The 23,828-nt window shown below is 41.8% G+C and overlaps 1 protein-coding gene across 4 annotated transcripts in view; it reads left to right on the top strand.

Moving 5' to 3' along the window:
* tenm4 (teneurin transmembrane protein 4) overlaps nucleotides 1-23,828 on the top strand; it is a 353,388-nt gene that overhangs the window by 315,563 nt on the left and 13,997 nt on the right. For all 4 annotated transcript variants that reach the window (XM_060944153.1, XM_060944154.1, XM_060944151.1 and 1 more), the window contains 5 exons: nucleotides 15-187; nucleotides 8,153-8,388; nucleotides 17,127-17,423; nucleotides 18,343-19,957; nucleotides 22,782-22,924. In XM_060944153.1, coding sequence (XP_060800136.1) covers nucleotides 15-187; nucleotides 8,153-8,388; nucleotides 17,127-17,423; nucleotides 18,343-19,957; nucleotides 22,782-22,924 — 2,464 coding nt within the window. The remainder of the gene's footprint in view (nucleotides 1-14; nucleotides 188-8,152; nucleotides 8,389-17,126; nucleotides 17,424-18,342; nucleotides 19,958-22,781; nucleotides 22,925-23,828) is intronic.

Genomic DNA, 23,828 nt, shown 5'->3' with positions numbered 1-23,828 from the left:
CACCCCCTCCTCAGGTACGACAGTTACGGGCGGCTGACGAATGTGACCTACCCTACAGGCAGGGTGAGCAGCTACCGCACTGATTCTGATGGTGCCGTGCGAGTGCAGGCTGAAGGCTCCAACAAAGAGGACATCATCGTCACAACCAACCTCTCAGCCTCGGGAACATTTTATACACTCATGCAAGGTCAGTTGTCCAACCTGTGTGCAAGATTCTGCATGAAATATCCCCAAAATATTAGTGTCATATCAAATCTGAAATTGGTATTTTTTTTTCCTGTAATCTAGTCTGTTGACTATGTTAATTAGCTAACACTAAGCACTAAATGGCAACATGTAAGAATGAGATTGATTCATTTAGCTGCTTAAGCTGCTATTCACCTCCAGCACCTGCAACAGTACCACGCCCTACGAACACAGCGCTTTGTTTTTGTGGCAGCCCTGAATGTGTGTGTAAAACAGTGTGTTTTCTGCTGACAACCAGCTCTGTTTGCCTTCACACATGTAGCTTCATGAATAAAAGAATGCAGGAATGTGCTTGTTGTTCTCGCTCAGACAAAATTCCCATAACACTCGTCACATAGAAAGATAAAAGCAGCCATAGATTTCCCTTCTTCCCACTTCACATGTGGAGGCTCCGCTGTGTGCTGTAGGAAACCCAACCTTAAATCTCTCCACTTTCAAAGGAGAGACAAAGGAACATGTCGAAGTTTGTGGGTCACGAGCCTAAGGTTGTAAGTTTTCTTGCATATTTTGATATTCTGCTTTGCAGCTGGCCAAGCCCTCGTCGATTTCCAATAATCGCATTTGAATTCCCTGGTCTTCATCGTCAAAAGTTGTAATGATTTTGCCGTTCTCCCACAGGCACTTGGTTTGAAGGCTCACCTTTTCCCAGGTTTTAAATTAGGCCTAGTATAACAGCATCGGAGAGATAATGTTGCCTGCTTTTCTACTAACACTGTCTGTGCTGATTCAGCGAATGTTTTTATAGAACCGCACCACATTTCACATTTCCATTGGTTTAAGAAGCAGATCATTTCAGCTTTCATAACTAATAAAATATGACTGTTTTGAACTATATATAAAGGAAGGAATGCAATAACGAGAAACAATATAGTTACATTTACAGCATTTAGCAGATGTTCTTATCCAGACTGAAGAAGTACACTGAAGTCTTTATCATAGAACACATCCTTAAGGTCCGGTCCCACAATACCGATAACTATACCTATAGCTACAACAATAACTATAAATAAATCATTCCCCTGCAGTTTATGTGGTTGGTGGTCACACCAGACTGATTACGAGACCTATAGCCCAGGTCTGGGTTTATCTGTATCAGTGAGATTGCTTCTGGAGCGATTTTTCCAAGCTTGAACCTCATCTCATCTCATTATCTCTAGCCGCTTTATCCTGTTCTACAGGGTCGCAGGCAAACTGGAGCCTATCCCAGCTGACTACGGGTGAAAGGCGGGGTACACCCTGGACAAGTCGCCAGGTCATCACAGGGCTGACACATAGACACAGACAACCATTCACACTCACCTACGGTCAATTTAGAGTCACCAGTTAACCTAACCTGCATGTGTTTGGACTGTGGGGGAAACCGGAGCACCCGGAGGAAACCCACGCGGACACGGGGAGAACATGCAAACTCCACACAGAAAGGCTCTCGCTGGCCGCTGGGCTCAAACCCGGACCTTCTTGCTGTGAGGTGACAGTGCTAACCACTACGCCGCCCATGACACATCAATAGTAAATTAATAAACATATAAGTGCAGGTAAGATATTTTAATTACGAACTTCAGCAGTCCAAACATTTAATTGTTTTAGACTTCTTAATTTTTTATCCGTGATGCATCATCGGTATGAAATCGGTAACCAATCTGTAATATACTGAAACATCTGTGACCAACCTGTAAATTATTAGCATCCGTGATGCATCCGTATTAAAATCCGTAACCACTCCGTATTTTGAATCCTTTTTTATTACATTTCCATAGTCTGTGACCTGTCCGTATTATATCAACCACTGGAGTGTGTACATGGGTTGTTTTGAAGTCCAGGCTGTACAGTACGACCCAGAATAATGCGCTACTACTTGGAAAAAACTTGCATGACTATTCCTAAGTTGCATGCATTTATTTACCTGAGTGTCAGGACCAACCGATATTATAGTCAGGATTATAGTTGTGGTGTGACTGCTCCAGACTGGAACTAAATTCAGGCAGAGGGATAGTCCTAGTTATAGTTATCAGTTTTGTGGGACCGGGCCCTTACACTAGTGTGAGTAGACTATGGTTTAAAGGCAGGGTAGATCATTTATTTTAGAAGCATTTTTGTTAGCTTCCTTGAAATTCTCTTTAGATCCCGACAGCAATGAATAGATCAAATACCAAAGCTGACAACAAAACGAAGAAAATCTGTCATCTGTGGCAGCTGCAGACATACAGTGATGTGAAAAAATAAGTACATCCCATGAAATTGTCGATTTTTCTCAACATCTTTAAACAGGCAAACGTTTCACTGTCTTTGATACAGTGCCTGCAGATAAAGGTAATATACGCCAACAAACGAGACATAAAGTCGACATTTTGTAATCATTTTCATAACTTAAATTTTAAAAAAATGTAAGGACACCCTGGAAAAAGTAAGTACACATTTATCACACTTTCAAGTCCATAAAATTACAATCAGGTGTTCCAGATTAGCTGCCATTGATTAATACCTCTTGCAAGTGGAGCTGCAGGCGGAACCCGTCTTATTTAAACCTGACATCTAGGGTCTGGTGTTCTATTTGCTACTGAAGTGTGTGGTGTCATCATGCCAAGCTCTAAAGAGTTCTCTAAGGAGCTCAGAAAAAAGGTTGTGGATGCCTATGAAACTGGCAAGGGTTTCGAAAAAAAGATCTCTAAATTATTAGAAATAAATCATTCCGCTGTCAGAAAAATCATCTACAAGTGGCGTAGATTTCAAACAACTACCAGTTTGTCCAGGACTGGGCGCCCCAGCAAATCCAACCCAAGAGCAGACTGTTTGATGTTTAAAAAAAAGTATTTTAAAAAATCCAAAATTTCATCACTGGATCCGTAGGTAACTCTTGCAGCTGTTGGTGTGAAAGTGCACACGTACAATCAGAAAGAGATTGGAGAAATTTGACCTGCATGGGAGGCGTGCCAGGAAAAAGCCTTTGCTGTCCAAAAAGAATGTTAAAGCAAGACTACAGTTTGCCAATGAACATATGGGCAAAGACTAGGCCTTTTGGAATAATGGCTAAGGACAGATGAATCAAAGGTAGAGTTGTTTAGCCACAGTAAGAGTACACGTGTGGCACAGACCAAAGATGGCTTTTCAGGAGAAGAGCCTCACATCAACTGTGAAGCATGGTGGTGGAAATGTTTGGGGTTGGGGTTGCTTCGCTGCCTCAGAGCCTGGGAAACTTGCATTCATTGATTCAACTATGAATTCTGAATCGTATCAAAGAGCGCTTGAAGGTGATGTGAGGCCATGGGTTCAAAAGTTGGAAGTTGAAGCGGAGGTGGACCTTTCAGCAAGATAATGATCTTAAGCACACTAGTACATCCTCCAAGGAATGGCTCAGAAAGAAGAAATGGAGGGTTATGGAATGGCCTAGTCAAAGCCCAGATTTGAACCCCAATAAAATGTTGTGGAGAGATTTGAAAAGGGCAGTGTGTGCAAGAAAACCCTCAAATACCTTTCAAGTGAAGGAATTTTGCATGGAAGAGTGGTCAAAAATTTCAGTCAGAGACTGGTGGACAATTTTGCAAAACGCTTACAAGAAGTTATTTCTGTTAAAGGCGGCAACACTAAGCTTCTGAAGCCAAGGGTGTGCTTACTTTCTCCACAGAAGAATATTACATCTATTGATATTTTTGTTGAATAAATGACTAGAAGGGCTAATTTTCCTTGTTGTTTTGTTCAAGTATATCACCTTTATCTGTAGGCACTGTGTCAAAAGGATGAAATGTTTGCTTATATAAATATGTTGAGAAAAATCTACAATTTCCATGGGGTGTACTTACAACCCCGATTCAAAAAAAGTTGGGACAAAGTACAAATTGTAAATAAAAACGGAATGCAATAATTTACAAATCTCAAAAACTGATATTGTATTCACAATAGAACATAGACAACATATCAAATGTCGAAAGTGAGACATTTTGAAATTTCATGCCAAATATTGGCTCATTTGAAATTTCATGACAGCAACACATCTCAAAAAAGTTGGGACAGGGGCAATAAGAGGCTGGAAAAGTTAAAGGTACAAAAAAGGAACAGCTGGAGGACCAAATTGCAACTCATTAGGTCAATTGGCAATAGGCCATTAACATGACTGGGTATAAAAAGAGCATCTTGGAGTGGCAGCGGCTCTCAGAAGTAAAGATGGGAAGAGGATCACCAATCCCCCTAATTCTGCGCCGACAAATAGTGGAGCAATATCAGAAAGGAGTTCGACAGTGTAAAATTGCAAAGAGTTTGTACATATTATCATCTACAGTGCATAATATCAAAAGATTCAGAGAATCTGGAAGAATCTCTGTGCGTAAGGGTCAAGGCTGGAAAACCATACTGGGTGCCCGTGATCTTCGGGCCCTTAGACGGCACTGCATCACATACAGGCATGCTTCTGTATTGGAAATCACAAAATGGGCTCAGGAATATTTCCAGAGAACATTATCTGTGAACACAATTCACCGTGCCGTCCGCCATTGCCAGCTAAAACTCTATAGTTCAAAGAAGAAGCCGTATCTAAACATGATCCAGAAGCGCAGACGTCTTCTCTGGGCCAAGGCTCATTTAAAATGGACTGTGGCAAAGTGGAAAACTGTTCAGACGAATCAAAATTTGAAGTTCTTTATGGAAATCAGGGACGCCATGTCATTCGGACTAAAGAGGAGAAAGACGACCCAAGTTGTTATCAGCGCTCAGTTCAGAAGCCTGCATCTCTGATGGTATGGGGTTGCATTAGTGCGTGTGGCCTGGGCAGCTTACACATCTGGAAAGACACCATCAGTGCTGAAAGGTATATCCAGGTTCTAGAGCAACATATGCTCCCATCCAGATGACGTCTCTTTCAGGGAAGACCTTGCATTTTCCAACATGACAATGCCAAACCACATACTGCATCAATTACAGCATCATGGCTGCGTAGAAGAAGGGTCTGGGTACTGAACTGGCCAGCCTGCAGTCCAGATCTTTCACCCATAGAAAACATTTGGCGCATCATAAAACGGAAGATATGACAAAAAAGACCTAAGACAGTTGAGCAACTAGAATCCTACATTAGACAAGAATGGGTTAACATTCCTATCCCTAAACTTGAGCAACTTGTCTCCTCAGTCCCCAGACGTTTACAGACTGTTGTAAAGAGAAAAGGGGATGTCTCACAGTGGTAAACATGGCCTTGTCCCAACTTTTTTGAGATGTGTTGTTGTCATGAAATTTAAAATCACCGAATTTTTCTCTTTAAATGATACATTTTCTCAGTTTAAACATTTGATATGTCATCTATGTTCTATTCTGAATAAAATATGGAATTTTGAAACTTCCACATCATTGCATTCCGTTTTTATTTACAATTTGTACTTTGTCCCAACTTTTTTGGAATCAGGGTTGTATTTTTTTCACATGACTGTATTGCTAAAGCTGTGCGAGCTCGTCAACAGCTGTGAGTACTAACCTCATGATAGCCATGTTTATTGTTCTCATTAATTATTACGATGTTTTCTTACATGTGAATGAGACATGAGGTATTTGGATGTGACAACAATGCGCTACGCTCTAAACCACCCCCCAGCCCACCCCAAACACACTCTCAGACTCGTCCTCCAGCAGTAATCAACCAGTGCACATTCATGTGTTTTGAAAGGAGCACTAAGCAGTTGGATACTTTCAAAATCGAGCTTATTTTTACTGGTTTCTCCAAAATTACTTACCCTACCTTTAAAAATAGTTAGTGTGAGATTTAGAATTGTTTGGGGTTTTTTTTGGCTCAGCCTTTGACTCAAGCCTATAGAGACATTTATCTGTATGTGTATGTTTAACCGAGTTCGAGCGTGTTTAAGAATGTAAGATGGTCCTTGGTGTGCCAGCCTCAGGTAGCGATTCTACAGTTGTGGTGTGGCGCCAGTGCGTACTGACTATGTATGTGTCATGTTATATAACCTGTATTATATAATCTGCATTATGATGTAACCCTCTGTGGCTGAGCGGTCCAGCTTGCTGTCTAGGAAAGGAGCAGGTTTTGCAGTGTCAGTTCGAATCCTGGCGTCAACGTATTTCTGAACGGGCTATCTTTTTTCTATTTATGTGCCTTTATGCCAGTTCCTGAAACTTTTTCCCCACAGATTAATCTAATGGAAGAATTTACCATTCTGAGTTGCTGATGTCTTGCATTGTATAAAGCCTAGGCCATACCGCTGCATTTCTATAACCTTCTAGAGCCTCTAGTAGGTTATAGCAATTAGTCACACTCACTGGCACACTTCAGTCTATGGCTACTAGGCACTCGAGCGCTGGATGGTGGAGAGTCCAACCCTGAACAGGTCTGAACATAATTAGGCTCATGATGTACCATAGCTTCTATCTCTCAATCAGAAAAAGGCTGAGCTCAGACCTGCACAGGTCTCTAGTTATGTAGATATAGCGCTCAGTAATATTAGAAACCTCTGTTCGGGTGTTTTTAATAGCTGTCATGGCAATGAAATGATACTACCCCCCAATCTCCGACATCACCAGTTCTTTGTTCCAAACCATCAGCATTTCTCTTTTGGAATCAAACCCCACAGCTCTTTGGTGGTGGAAAAGCACAGAATTGCTCCATATTAGGAAAAAGACACTATGAATATGTGAGACGATTGTTTCCTTCAGTTGGAGACGTTATACACAGATGGATCCACTGGTCAGTGCAGAATGATGACCCTGTGTGGAGAATCTGCTTTACAGACGTGGAGCGAGGAGAGAGGGGGTGCGGGTGCAGAGCCAGTTGTTTCACTGCTAATTAATTCACTCTTGTCTGCTTTGTAACTGGAAACCATTTTGGCTGTGCTCGTACACTGAATCAATTGGATATACGCGTCTCTCAGTGGTGCTGACCTTGTGGTATTTATTAGCACTGTAACCAGGTGTGTGTGTGTGTATGCGTGTGTGTTCAGGAGCGCCGTCTATGGATTTGTACTTCCTTCTATCATCATTTCTCATTTTATCCTACTTACTGTACGTGCGGGTATTAAAGGTGGACATGTTTATTTCTGTTCTGATTATGAAAAAGTATAATTTGATTTACTTTCTCATCTCCTCTTCTACCTGTCTGAATGATACTTCGAGCTCAGCAGGGTTCATTTAGGAATGCAAAGGCACACAGCGTGCAGGATTACTCGACCTTTATATCCATTACATAAGGGCACATGGATAACCTGTACAGTGATTCCTTTTTAATATTATGATGTGCAATAATTTAAATTGCTTAACTGTCACTTTTAGTTTATATTACATATGAAACACATGTTTTCACAAGGGAGCCCGCTGCACATTTCTGTCTCGGCTGAGAGCACTGCAGCGTAATGAGTGCAGCTCTCATCAACTCATTAATTCACAGTAGCCGGTAATGAGCATTGTATTCATGGTGGGCCTTGTGAAAGTGCTGACTGACACTCACACACGTGTGCTGCATTCCTTTCCTACATTATTTGTCTCTTTTTTTTTTTTGGCTTTTAGTATTTTCTTCTTCCCTCTTCTGTTTTTTCTTTGTCTCTCTTCCTCTGTTAGTCTCTTTACACCTCTACTTTACTGAAATCTGTCTGTGTTAACAAAGAGAGCCAGCTGCATCCACGTATCGCCACGGTTGCTGATACACAAGTTTACCCCAATACGCTCCCTACTTACACACACTGTCTGTTATTGGACTGTTCACACTGGGAGACTGTTTTTGTTTTTTTATTTTTTATTTTTCAAAACTTTCTCGCACCACTCAGTTATTGTTTCAGTACCAAGGTCTTTTCAGACAAAACAACTCAATCACTTATTGTTCTTTCGACGTTCCGTCAAAATAAGGTGTGCAGCTGTGTTAGTCAGAACATAACCCTACTTTACCTGCTGTAATATTTTCCTTCAAACTGTAATTTCTCCACAGATCAAGTCAAGAACAGTTATTACATTGGACTGGATGGCTCGCTACGACTGGTTTTGGCTAATGGCATGGAAGTATCGTTGAACACAGAACGACATCTGCTCTCGGGTACTGTGAACCCAACCGTCAGCAGGAGGAACGTTACCCTTCCTATAGATAATGGCCTCAACTTAGTGGAGTGGAGACAACGGAAAGAGCAAGCACGGGGACAAGTCACAGTTTATGGACGCAGGCTGAGGGTGAGAATTGATCTGTGTGTGTGTGTGTGTGTGTGTGTGTGTGTGTGTGTGTGTGTGTGTGTGTGTGTGTGTCTTTCTTTCTTTCTTTCTTTCTCTCTCTCTCACACACACACACACACACACACAGTCCATTCTGAAATGATCATCAGTAATAACTCTGAATGGTTCCTGGCTGCAGAAGTCAAAGTCGTGTACTTCACTCGTATTTTTTTTTACACTGAAGCCTTGTGCAGTCACACAGTCTCTGACATTTGTGAACAAGAATTTATTGACAAACAAACTAACCATGCTGTCACCAGTTCCATTTACTGGTTGCAGTTCACTAATTTATAGATGCAAAACAAATCCCAAATACATCTGCTACGGGCTGTAAAAAGCAGTAGTGATAAAAACGGAACCCACACCAGACACCTTACTTACTACAACAGTTTGGGCTCCTGAATTTACGGAATAATATTACAAAATGTAATGTTAATGTTTAATACTTGAACTTGACCTACATTTTTCGGTGTACTCACCAAAGTCAATATTTGGTGTGATGATCCTTAGCTCTGGAGGAAAAAAAAACAAAAAAAACCCCCAAAAAACATTATACAGGGTGTTTCAAACAATTTGATATTGCATTGAGATGTAAATATCCCAGAAACTACGTAGTCTGGGCAAATGAAACTGAAGAGGCTTAACGTTGAGCAATATGAGATTTATTCCTCAAAATTTGAATGAGAAGTTCAAAGGTATGTGGATTCCATGAACGAGTTCACAAATGTTCAATATGCGCGCCGCCTGAGACACAGACACACAGACAGCCTTCCTCACTGAACTTTTTGTGCCATGTCCAAATCTGCATGGCAGTTGGTGCATTTTTAGAGAATTCGCTCATAAATGCACGCTGCACAGTCTTGTTCGACTGTGTTCGAGCGTACTCTAACACACACACACACACACACACAAACCGCCTTTTCTTTTCCAGTGAATGGCATTTCTGTACCTAAAATGATAAAAACATTAAACATAAAATTTTGACCTGTTTCCACACACGCTGTTAAAATTTGAGGTCAATTGAACAAGAATTGGCAAAGTTATTAGATTGTGAAATGGGGACATGAACTTATTTTTAAAAATTCACCTAAAACCATTTCTTTTTTTTACCATCAGGTCACAAAACATGTAATCTTTAATGAATGATATGTTAAAAGATAACTTTAATTTTCTGAGATGTAATAAACATATTTATATGCCAAAGTCAGAACGTAACAGAAGTGTTGTGGACATATATATTCTCAATTTTAACAATGTAGAATTACTTTTTGAAACATAGGAAGGTGATGTTTTAGCAAATATAATTAAGAAACATGTGTAGTAGAATAAACATACACATTCTTTCAATAAGATTAACATGGTATATAGCTAGATTGTAATTAATTTGTAACAGACGCGAGATGGACAATCGTAACAGAAGTAATGTAACAGACATCATTTTGGAACTCATAGGCTTGACTTTGGCATATAAATATGTTTTTATTACATCTCAGAAAATTAAAGTTATCTTTTAACATATCATTCATTAAAGATTACATGTTTTGTGACCTGATGGTAAAAAAAGAAATGGTTTTAGGTGAATAAGTTCATGTCCCCATTTCAGTACCCATAAGCGTGGAATCACTCATATATATATATATATATATATTAGTCTCAAGTACAACCTGTGCAGTTTTACAATGAAATGAGCTGTAAGTTGTACTGAGAGCCCTGTGATGACCTGGCGACTTGTCCAGGGTGTACCCCGCCTTTCGCCCGTAGTCAGCTGGGATAGACTCCAGCTTGCCTGCGACCCTGTAGAACAGGATAAAGCGGCTACAGATAATGGATGGAAGTTGTACTGAGCATCTTGCAGAACCAGCCACAGGCCATGTGGATACTTTAACTGTAGCACTTGCTTCTTATTTTTGCAGCAAAGCCCAGCATGATGATGATGATTTTTTTGTCTGAAAAGTGGTCTCTTAAGTACGCTGCTTCCTTTACTGACATACAAACATTTTTCTATCACATTAAATTTTGTGCTGGAAAACTAATGTTTTGGAAATCTAAACCATTTTTCGTACTGACTTAATGTAGAAATCATAAAATAACAATCTATAACAAAGTTTGGACTAATATAAATAGGGCGAGTGACTTTTGCACAGCATTGTGTGTGTGTGTGTGTGTGTGTGTGTGTGTGTGTAGTTTATGAATTTAGATCATCTCATCTCATTATCTCTAGCCACTTTATCCTGTTCTACAGGGTCGCAGGCAAGCTGGAGCCTATCCCAGCTGACTACGGGCGAAAGGCGGGGTACACCCTGGACAAGTCGCCAGGTCATCACAGGGCTGACACATAGACACAGACAACCATTCACACTCACATTCACACCTACGGTCAATTTAGAGTCACCAGTTAACCTAACCTGCATGTCTTTGGACTGTGGGGGAAACCGGAGCACCCAGAGGAAACCCACGCGGACACGGGGAGAACATGCAAACTCCGCACAGAAAGGCCCTCGCCGGCCCCGGGGCTCGAACCTGGACCTTCTTGCTGTGAGGCGACAGCGCTAACCACTACACCACTGTGCCGCCCAATTTAGATCATATGCATCTATTTATAGAATGTGGCCTGCACCACATCTGAGAAACTGAGGAAAAGACACAAACCGAATAACTCATTTAGATTTACTCCTTATTGCCCCCGGCTCCAAAGACGTACTATTCACCTACTCGCTCACAGATTATAAACGTGTGAGGTATGGCACATGCCCACGCACCACCTCTAGCACATATAGAAAAGTGCCCAATGTGGCCTGACAGATACAGAATCACAAACACACCTCCCACAAAGTCAGTCTGGCAGAGAAGCCAGCACAGTCGGAAATAATTCCACATGGACGACCATGCTGCTGCAGCATTGGCTGGATTAATTTTATACAGCTCTGACACTGTTTCGCAGATGCACACTGATTCATCTAAGCGCAGAAGGTTCTGTTCTAGCCATAATTGCATCTCAATTACAATCTCTCCCGCACTCATAGACATTCTTGATGACCACACCTGTCTGTTTGAAAGATGGCCATTTTTATGATGGCACCGTTACGCTCTGACCCAGCCTCGGCAGGCATGGAGCCGCTTGCCAAGGTCACAGAGTGTGGGTGAGCTCTCAGTGTCTCTCAGCAGTCAATCCATCATTGTGCAGCATCCCACTTTCTGACCCTAAGGACTGGGTCAACAGCTAGAGTAGCAATGAATCCCCTGATGCTAGAAACCCAGAGCTTTTCCTCACTGTACCACACTGACACCTCGATCCATCTCCTTGGTGCATCTCGGCTCTAGTTGTATAGAAATCGCCTTAGAGTGAGAGTAAGAGTTGCCGCAGACCTTGTATCAGTCACAGGCAAGGTTTTGCTCATGGGAAAGAGGACGAGTCATGTCACTTCAGCTTCAGACGGTGCGTTCCAACCTCTAGGGAAGTAATAACCGAATCAAAGTGTGCGGCCCAGTTACCGGCACGCTTTGACCTGCACTCATCTGCCAGTGCAGTAATAACAGACGTGATAATGGGAAAACCACTTTAACCGCTAGCCAGCACAGACTTCAACACAAGACGACCCATTTGTGATTTGAACCATGGCATAGCAGCAAGTCAAGGACGCTGGATCTGGATGCATTCAGCAGGAATTGCTGCACCATGTTTCGAGCATGTCTGCTTTCTGTTTGTGTAAGCAAACTTGATGCAGGAGCCGTAGGCAGGGTGGTTTGTAAGCTCAGGCAGCGTAGCAGACAGCTGGTCACAAGGTGCCATTCAGTTGGTGGATAGCTGCTGGTTTAATAACCTTGTGTTGTGTCTCAAGGGAATAGGGAAAATGTATAGATTAGCCTGCAGGTGGTGTGTGTGGTTGTGCATTTGTCCGGACATATGGAAATAGAATAGAGGATGTGTGTATGCACTTCATCCATCCATCCATCCATCCATCCATCCATTATCTGTAGCCGCTTATCCTGTTCTACAGGGTCGCAGGCAAGCTGGAGCCTATCCCAGCTGACTATGGGTGAGAGGCGGGGTACACCCTGGACAAGTCGCCAGGTCATCGCAGGGCTGATGCATAGAGACAAACAACCATTCACACTCACATTCACACCTACGGTCAATTTAGAGCCACCAGTTAACCTAACCTGCATGTCTTTGGACTGTGGGGGAAACCAGAACACCCGGAGGAAACCCACAGAGACACAGGGAGAACATGCAAACTCCACACAGAAAGGCCCTCGTCAGCCGCTGGGCTTGAACCCGGACCTTCTTACTGTGAGGCGACAGTGCTAACCACTACACCACCGTACCACCCCGTGTATGCACTTGTAAGAGTCAAATAAGGGGCTTTAAGACCGGACATGTGCGGTTACAGTGAAGGTAAAAGAGAGTGAGAGAGATTTAGTTTGTGTTGGTGTGTGTGCATCCCTCCTGCATTTATCTGGATGTCTTCTGTTGGAAGCCCCCACCCATCAGCATTTGCAACCTCACTGATGTCTCTGTATCATGCGTACCGTGTTCCCATCACCGTGACAACCCATGCCATTAGGAAAGCTCCTGGCTTCTGTTGCCAGGACATTACAATTTTGCTTCTCTCCATGGCAACGTGGCCACCTATCGGCCCCCAGGCGTTGGGAGTATAATGGGGAAATTCTCCATCTACTGTGAAACGAAATTAAGCAAAACTGGAAAGCCACCCTTGAAGCCTTAGTAACAAAACATGCATGCCCAATCTTTTAGATATTTCGGGATGCGTTTATTAGCACGGTGTCATGTACCACCTCCAAACAGACACAGTAAACATGCAGGCACACTTGTTTGCTCAAGGAAGCAACAAATCACACTGAACAAATAAGATTAGAGTTCTTATCTGAGAAATAACCAGGACATGTTTAGAATGGAAAGCACAGGCAAATATTGGAAGTGCAAAACAAAAACTGGAATTTCATGAGAACACAAAAGACAGTCGTTTGCAAATTTGTATGAATGCTGATGGTGAAAAGTTTCATTATCAGCGTTGATTGAGAGAACAAAGCATGTCCATCATCAAGACAGTACATCAAGACAATACATTATTTGTACTTTAATCAATTCCCTACTTGTTTCGTTCTTGATGTTTTGTGCAGAGGTGGCCATTTTAGAGTGAATATCAACCTGGCTTACATCAAATGTCTGAATACCCTTTATATCTGTCTTTTTTTTTTTTTGTAGCTCATTTTCGGTCTGTTTTAAAACATTTACAACCGTTGAGTGAATTCTCTGGAGGCTTGATTTTTTTTTTTTTAAATCTTAAGTCTATAACTCTGCTCAGCACCTGCAGAATTACTCTTCCTCATCCTATCCCCACCTTGATTTAAAAAAAAAAAAAGTCAATTTTCTGGATTGAAAGATTTCCAAAAGCAGAACATACTCCACCTCCTCACTAAAAGTCTTGTTCTCGCTGTCTTGTTGTTCTGCTAGTCCGTCAGTATTGGCTGGTGTGGTTTTCAGTCTAATACATGATGCAAATGTTTTATATGTATATTCCAAGGCTGATTTTTTTTTTTTTTTTTTTTTGGGTCTTGCTTTATTGTCTGATGTTCTGCTAATTAAAGAGAGAATAAGAGAACTGCAGGACACGAGCTTATTTAACACCAGTAGGGGTGGGAGGTATCAGATAAGCCATGTCTCTTTTTCATTCTGTATGTCTTGCTGGAAATTCATAGGTCCTTTAAGTGTAAAGTAATTCTGTCAGTTAGGCATTCGTGACATTAATTGGCCCTGATGTAATTGGCCCTTTACAGACAAGGGCTCCCAGTACACTAGCAATATGTGAGAACACTTTCACACTCTTCTTCCTCTTTTGCCACTGGACAGCAGCCAATAACAATGAGGAAAGCTGCTTTAAGACTTTAAGACATGCAGTCTGTCATGCCAAGATGGGTGTTCGTGTACATCGAGCAATCAGCTTTAATCATACTTTAATCAAGATGGGTTCAGGGAAATGGTGCTGGTGTTTTGTTTTTTGTTTTTTGAGGATGTATCCAGGCACCTACAACAGAACAGATATATTTAACCAAGAAACTATCTTGATATAATTAGTGTACCTATTACTAAGGAGGGCAGCACGGTGGTGTAGCGGTTAGCGCTGTCGCCTCACAGCAAGAAGGTCCGGGTTCGAGCCCCGTGGCCGGCGAGGGCCTTTCTGTGCGGAGTTTGCATGTTCTCCACGTGTCCGCGTGGGTTTCCCCCGGATGCTCCGGTTTCCCCCACAGTCCAAAGACATGCAGGTTAGGTTAACTGGTGACTCTAAATTGACCGTAGGTGTGAATGTGAGTGTGAATGGTTGTCTGTGTCTATGTGTCAGCCCTGTGATGACCTGGCAACTTGTCCAGGGTGTACCCCGCCTCTCGCCCGTAGTCAGCTGGGATAGGCTCCAGCTCGCCTGCGACCCTGTAGAACAGGATAAAGCGGCTACAGATAATGAGATGAGATGAGATTACTAAGGAAGCATTCAAGTAGTATTCAGCTCGGCTTTAAGGTGACCAAGTGGATATTGTTTCCACCTCATAGCAGCAAAACTCTCCATCGGTAGTGAATTGCCCCAGTTGTGAATGAGACTGACTTGATGTGTACATGGTGCCCTGTAATACTGTAATGGACTGATGCCCAATCCACGGTGTGTTCCCACCTCGTGCCCACCTCATTGCTGGGTTAGGCTCTGAATCCACTGTGAACCTGATCAGGATTAAACAGTTATTGACGATGGATGAATGAAAAATCATTCAAGTAAAGCATTAAATATATAGATAGAGGCACTGCCTAAAAGCGGAGCTCCCATCTGTTTCTGGGTTGTAGAATTTTCTTATATCGTAGCCAGCCTCTTTTTGTTTTATTTCTTTACCATTATAGTTGCTATACTGTTTGCTTATGTTGTACAAAACATACACAGAAAGAGAATAGCTCTGGCCTGATGAGTAAAGTCAGGGCAGTGATTTTATTTACAAATTCAATTTCACCATTGCTGAGACAATACAAAAAAAAAAAAAAACATATATTGGAAAAATAATATCATATATTGAAAACAAAATATAATACAATGAATACGCTGCCCGGTATGAAACCCCGGGATAAAAACCCACTGGGATTAAAAAACTCCCAGGAACATGCTCCTCGTTCGAATGCAGCGCATGTAGCTCCGAGGATTAGAGCTTTGACTTTGAAAAGACGATAGAGGTTTTGTTAAAAAAAAAAGTGCAACTGAGGAAATATTTAAAACACTCAGCATCTGCATTATCAACATACTAATATTAAGAAATTGTGTTATGAAACTAGAAAGACCATTAAAGAGTTTTCTAGAGTTATGGTTTGTTCTTAAAAGATCAACATATATATTTTTTTTTTTTACAAGTGTGCACGTTTTGCACGAAGGTCTCAGGTCCTTATTACATGGTTATCAAAATGAATAGCGCACGTACCGTAATAGTGTGTTGAGACAGAATTAACTCATCAGAAAACCATCAGAAAACAACTCGATGGGTTACTCGCTACACAGCTGTTGGGTTTCCTGTGGTGGCAGGCACGCACGCACAGGACCGAAACCATCAGAAAACAACTCGATGGGTTTCTTTATGTATACACACTCTGTGCCTATGGGGCTTCGCTAATAACAATTCACATTAATCCAAATCAGACATCAGAAAAAAGGATGAGAGAAAGGATTCAAATTCTTAATAAATTTGCAAAAGAGAAAGAAGCTGGGGCGGCACGGTGGTGTAGTGGTTAGCGCTGTCGCCTCACAGCAAGAAAGTCCGGGTTCGAGCCCCATGGCCGGCGAAGGCCTTTCTGTGTGGAGTTTGCATGTTCTCCCCGTGTCCGCGTGGGTTTCCTCCGGGTGCTCCGGTTTCCCCCACAGTCCAAAGACATGCAGGTTAGGTTAACTGGTGACTCTAAATTGACCGTAGGTGTGAATGTGAGTGTGAATGGTTGTCTGTGTCTGTGTCAGCCCTGTGATGACCTGGTGACTTGTCCAGGGTGTACCCCGCCTTTCACCCGTAGTCAGCTGGGATAGGCTCCAGCTTGCACGCGACCCTGTAGAACAGGATAAAGCGGCTAGAGATGATGAGATGAGATGAGAAAGAAGCTGCCGCTTATTAGTATAATATAATGCCAGAGCAGACCTCAGCTGAGTGTAGATGGCTGACCTTAACAGACAAAACCTTCTGCATTGACCCGGATGTGTCCTACGGAAGTGACTCTCTTCTCTAATCTCAGCATGCACTTGGGCCAGAAGGTCCTTACCCATTAGAGTGGACTGATGCTCAGTGTGACATGCCATTTGAGCCCACTAGTGAGTTTTTTGAGTACCTTCCAGAAGCATCACTGATTTTTCCCCTGAACTTTTCTATTGCAGGCAATAGAATTATTTTCTTAAAGGCATAGTGAGTAACTATTAATGATCAGTGAACTACTCTCATTCTCTTACCGTGACAGGAAGAGACCCACCAATTCTCTGCAAGAAAAAAAAACATATTGAAAATGGCATCACTTTTTAATAATGTCTATCCTCTAAAAATATGACTATAATTTAAAACACAATGGTAGTGTTGAGTTCTCAGATGGGCAGCGAACTATGTAGGTCAATTTAAAGGATTTTCTGTCACCATCCATTTTTGGAATTAAATCTCTGCATATTCTTTGGCAGGTTCACAACAGAAATCTGTTGTCCATGGATTTTGATCGCATCACTCGAACAGAGAAAGTGTATGATGACCACAGGAAGTTTACTCTTAGGATCCATTATGACCATGCTGGCAGACCAACCCTGTGGGCACCAAGCAACCGACTGAACGGGGTCAATGTTACTTACTCCCCTGGCGGGCATGTGGCTGGCATTCAAAGAGGCACCATGTCTATCCGAATGGAATATGACCAGAATGGAAGAATCATTTCACAGATATTTGCAGATGGCAAATCATGGAGCTATACTTACCTTGAGAAGGTAAACAGCTTTAGACTCTTTATAGCGATAAATGATATTAATTTATTACGATTAATTCATTAATATCATTTTAGATATAATGAATATTAATTTATATACAATTATCATGCTTGATTAGAGAGTGAGTCAAATTGCTCAAGACCATCCGCCCCATCTCTGTTCTTTTGGCTTTGTGTGGTATTATTGAGTTTTAACTTAGCAGTTAAACTGTCTGATGCACTCTGCTCACATTATGCATTGTTTCTGCTGACAACTTGACGGTGTAGTTACGCCTAAAATAGCAGCTTTTAAGAAAAGGTAAAATGTCTGTCTTGCTAATTAGAGAGCAGGTCTTGCAAATGTAAGACTGCAGGAAGGAATGCAAATCTGACTTTTGTATTTTTGAGTTTAAAAATGGTTATTAAACCTTTTAACAGCCTTGAAAGGCTGAGAGTCCCATTTTGGTTGTTTTGTTGTTGTTTTGGCTGAATTTACCTTTCAACAAGGTCAAACTCTAGCTTGCGTTGCTTCATTAAAAAAGCTTAATGTAAAAAAACACTCTAGAAAATTATCTCCTTGACCTCTGTATTAGGTAATATTATTTGCACTCTTACTGTGCAGGGGTTTCGGGGGCTGATTGTTCCGTTGCCATCTAATGAGAATTTACCCTGCAACATTTTTCAGCCTGTGTTACAGCGGGCTATCAAGCTATTTGTAATTTGTATACCCCCTGAAGCCAGTGTGTGACACCCCACAGTTTGTTGCGCAGTTAATCACAAAGCAAAATGTGACTCCTGGGCTTGTAATGACCTTCAGTTCCATTGGACAAAGAATTTAACATTTAAGGCTTTAACATTTTCAGGCAGTTTTCACAAATGTGCTGCAAATTACCATGCTTCATTGACTCAAACACACTGTCACTTTATTTTTCCCTTGGCAGTCCATGGTGCTATTGCTGTACAGCCAACGACAGTACATCTTCGAGTTTGACAAAAATGATCGTCTGTCATCTGTCACCATGCCCAACGTGGCCCGGCATACGCTAGAGACCACCCGTTCAATTGGTTACTATAGAAACACATACAGGCCCCCTGAGGGCAATGCCACTGTGCTGCATGATTACAGTGAAGATGGTCTGCTTTTGCAAACCATTCACCAAGGCACAGGACGCAGGGTCATCTATAAATATGGCAAGCTCTCCCGTCTGCTTGAGATTCTGTATGATACTACACGTGTTGCCTTCTCATATGATGAGGCAGCAGGCATGCTAAAGACAGTGAGCCTACAAAGCGAGGGATTCACCTGCACCATTCGTAACCGGCAGATCGGCCCACTGATTGACAGACAGATCTTTCGTTTCAGTGAAGAAGGTATGGTCAATGCCCGATTTGACTACAACTATGACAACAGCTTCCGGGTCACAAGCATGCAGGCTGTCATCAATGAAACACCACTGCCTATTGACCTGTACCGCTATGATGATGTATCGGGTAAAACAGAGCAGTTTGGCAAGTTTGGGGTCATATATTATGACATCAATCAGATTATTACCACTGCTGTAATGACCCACACAAAACACTTTGATGCCTATGGACGAGTAAAAGAGGTGCAGTATGAGATCTTCCGTTCACTGATGTACTGGATGATGGTGCAGTATGATAACATGGGCCGTGTGGTAGCTAAGGAGCTAAAAGTAGGCCCTTATGCCAACACCACACGGTACACATATGAATATGATGCTGATGGCCAAATCCAAGTGGTGTCCATAAATGACAAACCTTTGTGGCGCTACAGTTATGACCTGAATGGCAACCTGCACCTTCTGAGTCCAGGAAACAGTGCCCGCCTTACACCGCTACGCTATGATGTAAGGGACCGCATCACACGACTGGGAGATGTCCAGTACAGGTTGGATGAAGATGGGTATCTAAAGCAAAGGGGCAATGACTTCTTCGACTACAACTCTGCTGGCTTGTTAATAAGAGCTTACAGCAAGGTTGGCGGATGGAGCATAAAGTATCGTTATGATGGTCTGGGCCGCAGAATGTCTAGCAGGAGCAGTCAAGGACACCATCTGCAGTTCTTCTACTCTGATCTATCCAGCCCCACCAGAGTCACGCACATGTATAATCACTCCAGCTCAGAGATTACATCACTCTACTATGATCTGCAGGGACACCTCTTTGCCATGGAGCTAAGCAGCGGTGATGAGTTCTATGTCGCCTGCGACAACATTGGCACTCCACTGGCTGTATTCAGTGGTTCAGGCCTTATGATCAAGCAGATCCTCTACACAGCGTTTGGAGAGGTCTACCTCGATTCAAACCCCAGCTTTCAGCTCATAGTAGGATACCAGGGTGGCTTGTATGAACCCCTCACAAAGCTGGTACACATGGGTCGCCGGGATTACGATGTCCTAGCCGGTCGCTGGACCACACCTGACCATGACATCTGGAAGCAACTGAACAGCAACAACATAGTGCCCTTCAGCCTGTACATGTTCAAGAACAACAACCCTCTGAGCAACACACAAGAGACTAGGTGCTACATGACAGGTAATTGCATAGTCATTTAAACTTCGAATACTCTGTAATCTCTTGGTTCGATTTGATCATTTGCTAATTTAATGTAAGATCCTACAATGTATGAGTCCAATTCTTTCAAGTCCTTCCTACAGCAATGGGCATTTTCCAGACTGTGCTCCAGGGCTCAGCCTGGGGGATTTTTCAGGCCATTTCTGTCTCCTCAGGTAGCATGACAGTGCACTGGCTTCCTCTGTTTGTTTTGTGTTCAGTTCTATTCCCCAAAATATCTCACCAGTCTTTGTTGCCTCAGAGCATGAGTAAGGTAAATAGCAGCAAATGCTCCCGAGCCAGAGAACACAATTGGGGCTTTACAAATCAGTGCCAGTGGCTGTTTTATCAGCGTCTCTCTGCTTGGAAAGCAAACAACTATTTTATTGAAAGAGGGCAAAATATTATATATCTGTTTGTTTGTAATACATGCCAGTGCCTTGAACAGCCTAGTTCAGGCCAAATTCAAAGCCTTAGTTAATGTCAGTACTGCCAAAGCAAAATTAATGATTGAGGAAAGTGACTATTAGCTGTACTCAGTATTTTGGATCAAAGCCAAGGGTTTTCATTTCCCCCTTGGGTATTTGATTAAATTGAACAGTAAGAAACTGGAATGTACGGAACATCTGTTAATATCTTTATAGGCTCTGCCTTTCACTGCATTTCATTGCATTTGTATACTAATAGTGATGTACTGTATACTAGATACCAGATGGGAACCATCAGGGCCTTCTAGGCCTTCAGAGAAGGCCCAAACTTATCAGCATTTCAGATGTTATATTTAATTTCTTTCATTCTTTAATTCGTTTCATTCGTTCATAATTTCATTATAATTATTCTCTTCTAATTTGGCCTCATTTTCTGTCAAATTTGCTTCAGGAATAAAAGGATTACTGTCCTGAAAACATTAAAATAGAGTTATCCAATGAGAATTTTTTGTTTGTTGTCTTCAGGCTGAGAAGAGTTGAGAGCTGGCTCACTCATTGGTTAGGACTTCATTGCCGGGACAGAAGGCCATGGCAGTGCATGTTTGTGTAGAAAGTGACATAAATTTTTGGTCCCTCCCACTGTAAATCAAAATCTAATTAGTTAATTCATCACCCTCGACCTTTTCGAAGGCTAACACGAGCTTAACTATGAGTCAGCGCTGTCAGCACAGCAGTGAAGTAACCTTCCAGCCGGTGTAGCGTTCATCAGGAGTGTTAAAACAGTCAAGCCAGCACTATCGAGACCAATTAGCACAGGCTAACGACCGAGAAACTAAGGCTACATCCACACGACAACGGCAACGAGATTTTTTTTTAGCGGGTAAAAAAAAAATATCGCGTCCACATGGGCAATGGATCAGTAAAATATCAGGTACATATGGCAACGCAACGCTTGCTGAAAACGATGCAATACACATGCCACACTTCTACGTGCGCTGTAAGACGGTCCCATCGGAGACACCAGAACAATAGAAGAAGTAGGATGCATGCGCATAAACCCCTTCTTCTACCCGGCGTGAATGAGTGAGTGCTGCTTGTTCTAGTCATGTGGTTGTGACGTCATCGTAAACAAATCCGTTCTACTCATCCAGACGACTTCGCAACGGCGCCGTTGCCAGATTTTTCCACTCTGGAAACCATTCTCAAAAAATATCGTTTTGGGGCACCCAAAACGCCGGTGCCGTGTGGACGCCAGGCCGAAACGATAAACAATTTTATCGGATTCACCTGAATCCGTTGCCGTGTGGACAGGGCCTAAGATTTTTGTCTCCAGACTCTTTTTCCCTGCACGCTTGCTACAGTATTTTTCACTCATACTTAAGTATTCCTTTCCTTATGTAATTTACTTAGTTACTTTTAAAGTCAACATCAACAGCTACACACAACAGAGCGACCTGGCACCCTACCAGTAATCCCTTGCAAAATCCTTTGCCCTGTTGCATTTTTGGTGTGTCTGGCTACGTTTTGGCTGAGCTCAAGTCCCAGCTCTAATAGTAACGGTTTGCCACTGCTAGCTACATTTAACTTATCATTTAAAAAATTAACAATGAACACTTTACCGGAAATGATCATTACACATCAATCTATATCATTAATGGTAGCTTTGGAGGAGGACTCACTAAACATACTGTACTCTTGAGACGTTTATATACAAGAATAAATTCTATTGTTCAATTTAACTGGTGTTGACATTTCCATTGCATACTTGGAATTATTCAAATCATTGTCCTATAGCATGTTTCTGTTGAAAAGAGCCCTATTTGGTAATACAGGCAGAGATTTAGAGTCGTAACCATGAAGAGCACTTTGGAAATGTAGTGGTGCAGTTGATTGAAGTTAATGTTGTATGGTTCCTTCACTTTCTTTTATACAGTGTAAAAGCTGTACAACATTTGTGAACGAATTCAGTGCACATTTTCTGATCTGAGAAAGGATAAACATTTTCGCTTACAAGAAAGCAAAAAAAAATGTGGAATGCAATCAAGTACAGACTCCGAGCCAAACCCACAGTGTCACTCAACTTTGTGAGATGCTTGACGTTTTATCTGTGTAGCATGCCACAATGATGTGCTGGGAATTATCATCGTTTTCTTGAGGTCTCTGGAGTATTCACCATATTTAACCTACCGTCGCATTCTAATCAATTTTTCATTTTAATGAGAGCTTTGTTCATAAAAGGAAATCACTTGACCTACATCCTTATTCTTAATGAAAATGAATTTTGCAGTGCAAAATATCAGCGTGTCTGCCATGTGGTATATTGGCCATCAGTGTAAGTGCTTAAATTCTTAAATTCTTGTCAACACTGTTCATTGCAGATGTGAATAGCTGGTTAGTGACTTTTGGCTTCCAGCTGTACAATGTCATCCCTGGCTATCACAAACCTGTCACTGATGCCATGGAACCATCTTATGAGCTCATTCATACTCAGATGAAGACACAGGAGTGGGACAGCACTAAGGTAAGCAGACACATAACTACTGTACTGTACAACAGCAAATGTAAATACAAATGTATGCACTCATAGTCTTATCCCCAAACATATATACAGACAAATTTCTGAACATGTGATTATACAACCCCAATTCCAAAAAAGTTGGGACACTGTGTAAAACATAAATAAAAACAGAATGTGGAGATTTAAATCATGGAAACCCGAAATTTCATTGAAAGTAGTATAAAGACAACATATCAAATGTTGAAACTGAGAAATTTTATTAGGGTTTTTTTGTTTGTTTTTTTAAATACATGCTCATTTTGAATTTGATGCCAACAAGATGTTTCAGAAAAGTTGGGACAGGGGCAACAAAAGACTGAAACAACTGTGTAATGATAAAAACAAAACAGGTCAGTAACATGATTGGGTGTAAAAAGAGAATCCCAGAGAGTCTGTGGGTCTCCGAAGTAAAGATGGGGTGGGGTTCACCGCTCTGTGAAAGACTGCGTGGGCAAACAGTGCAACAATTTAAGAAAAATGTTCCTCAATGTAAAATTGCAAAGAATTTGGGGATCACATCATCTATGGTACATAATGTCATTAAAAGATTCAGAGAATCTGGAGAAATCTCTGTATGCAAGAGACAAGGCTGAAAACTGACGTTGGATGCCTGTGATCTTCAGGCCCTCAGGAGACACTGCATTAAAAGCAGACATGTGTCTGTAGTAGAAATCACTGTATGGGCTCAGGAACACTTCAGAAAACCATCGTCTGCGAAAACAGTTCATTACTGTATCCACAAACACAAGTTAAAACCATAAACAATATCCAGAAACACTACCACCTTCTCTGGGCCCGAGCTCTTTTACGATGGACTGAGGCAAAGTGGGAAATTGTCCTGTAGTCTTACGAATTGAAATTCTTTTTA

Source organism: Neoarius graeffei, chromosome 17 (genome assembly GCF_027579695.1).
Source record: "Neoarius graeffei isolate fNeoGra1 chromosome 17, fNeoGra1.pri, whole genome shotgun sequence".
NCBI lineage: Eukaryota > Metazoa > Chordata > Actinopteri > Siluriformes > Ariidae > Neoarius > Neoarius graeffei.
The sequence above is the reverse complement of the archived record's forward strand: the minus strand, read 5'-3'. Positions and strand labels throughout refer to the sequence as shown.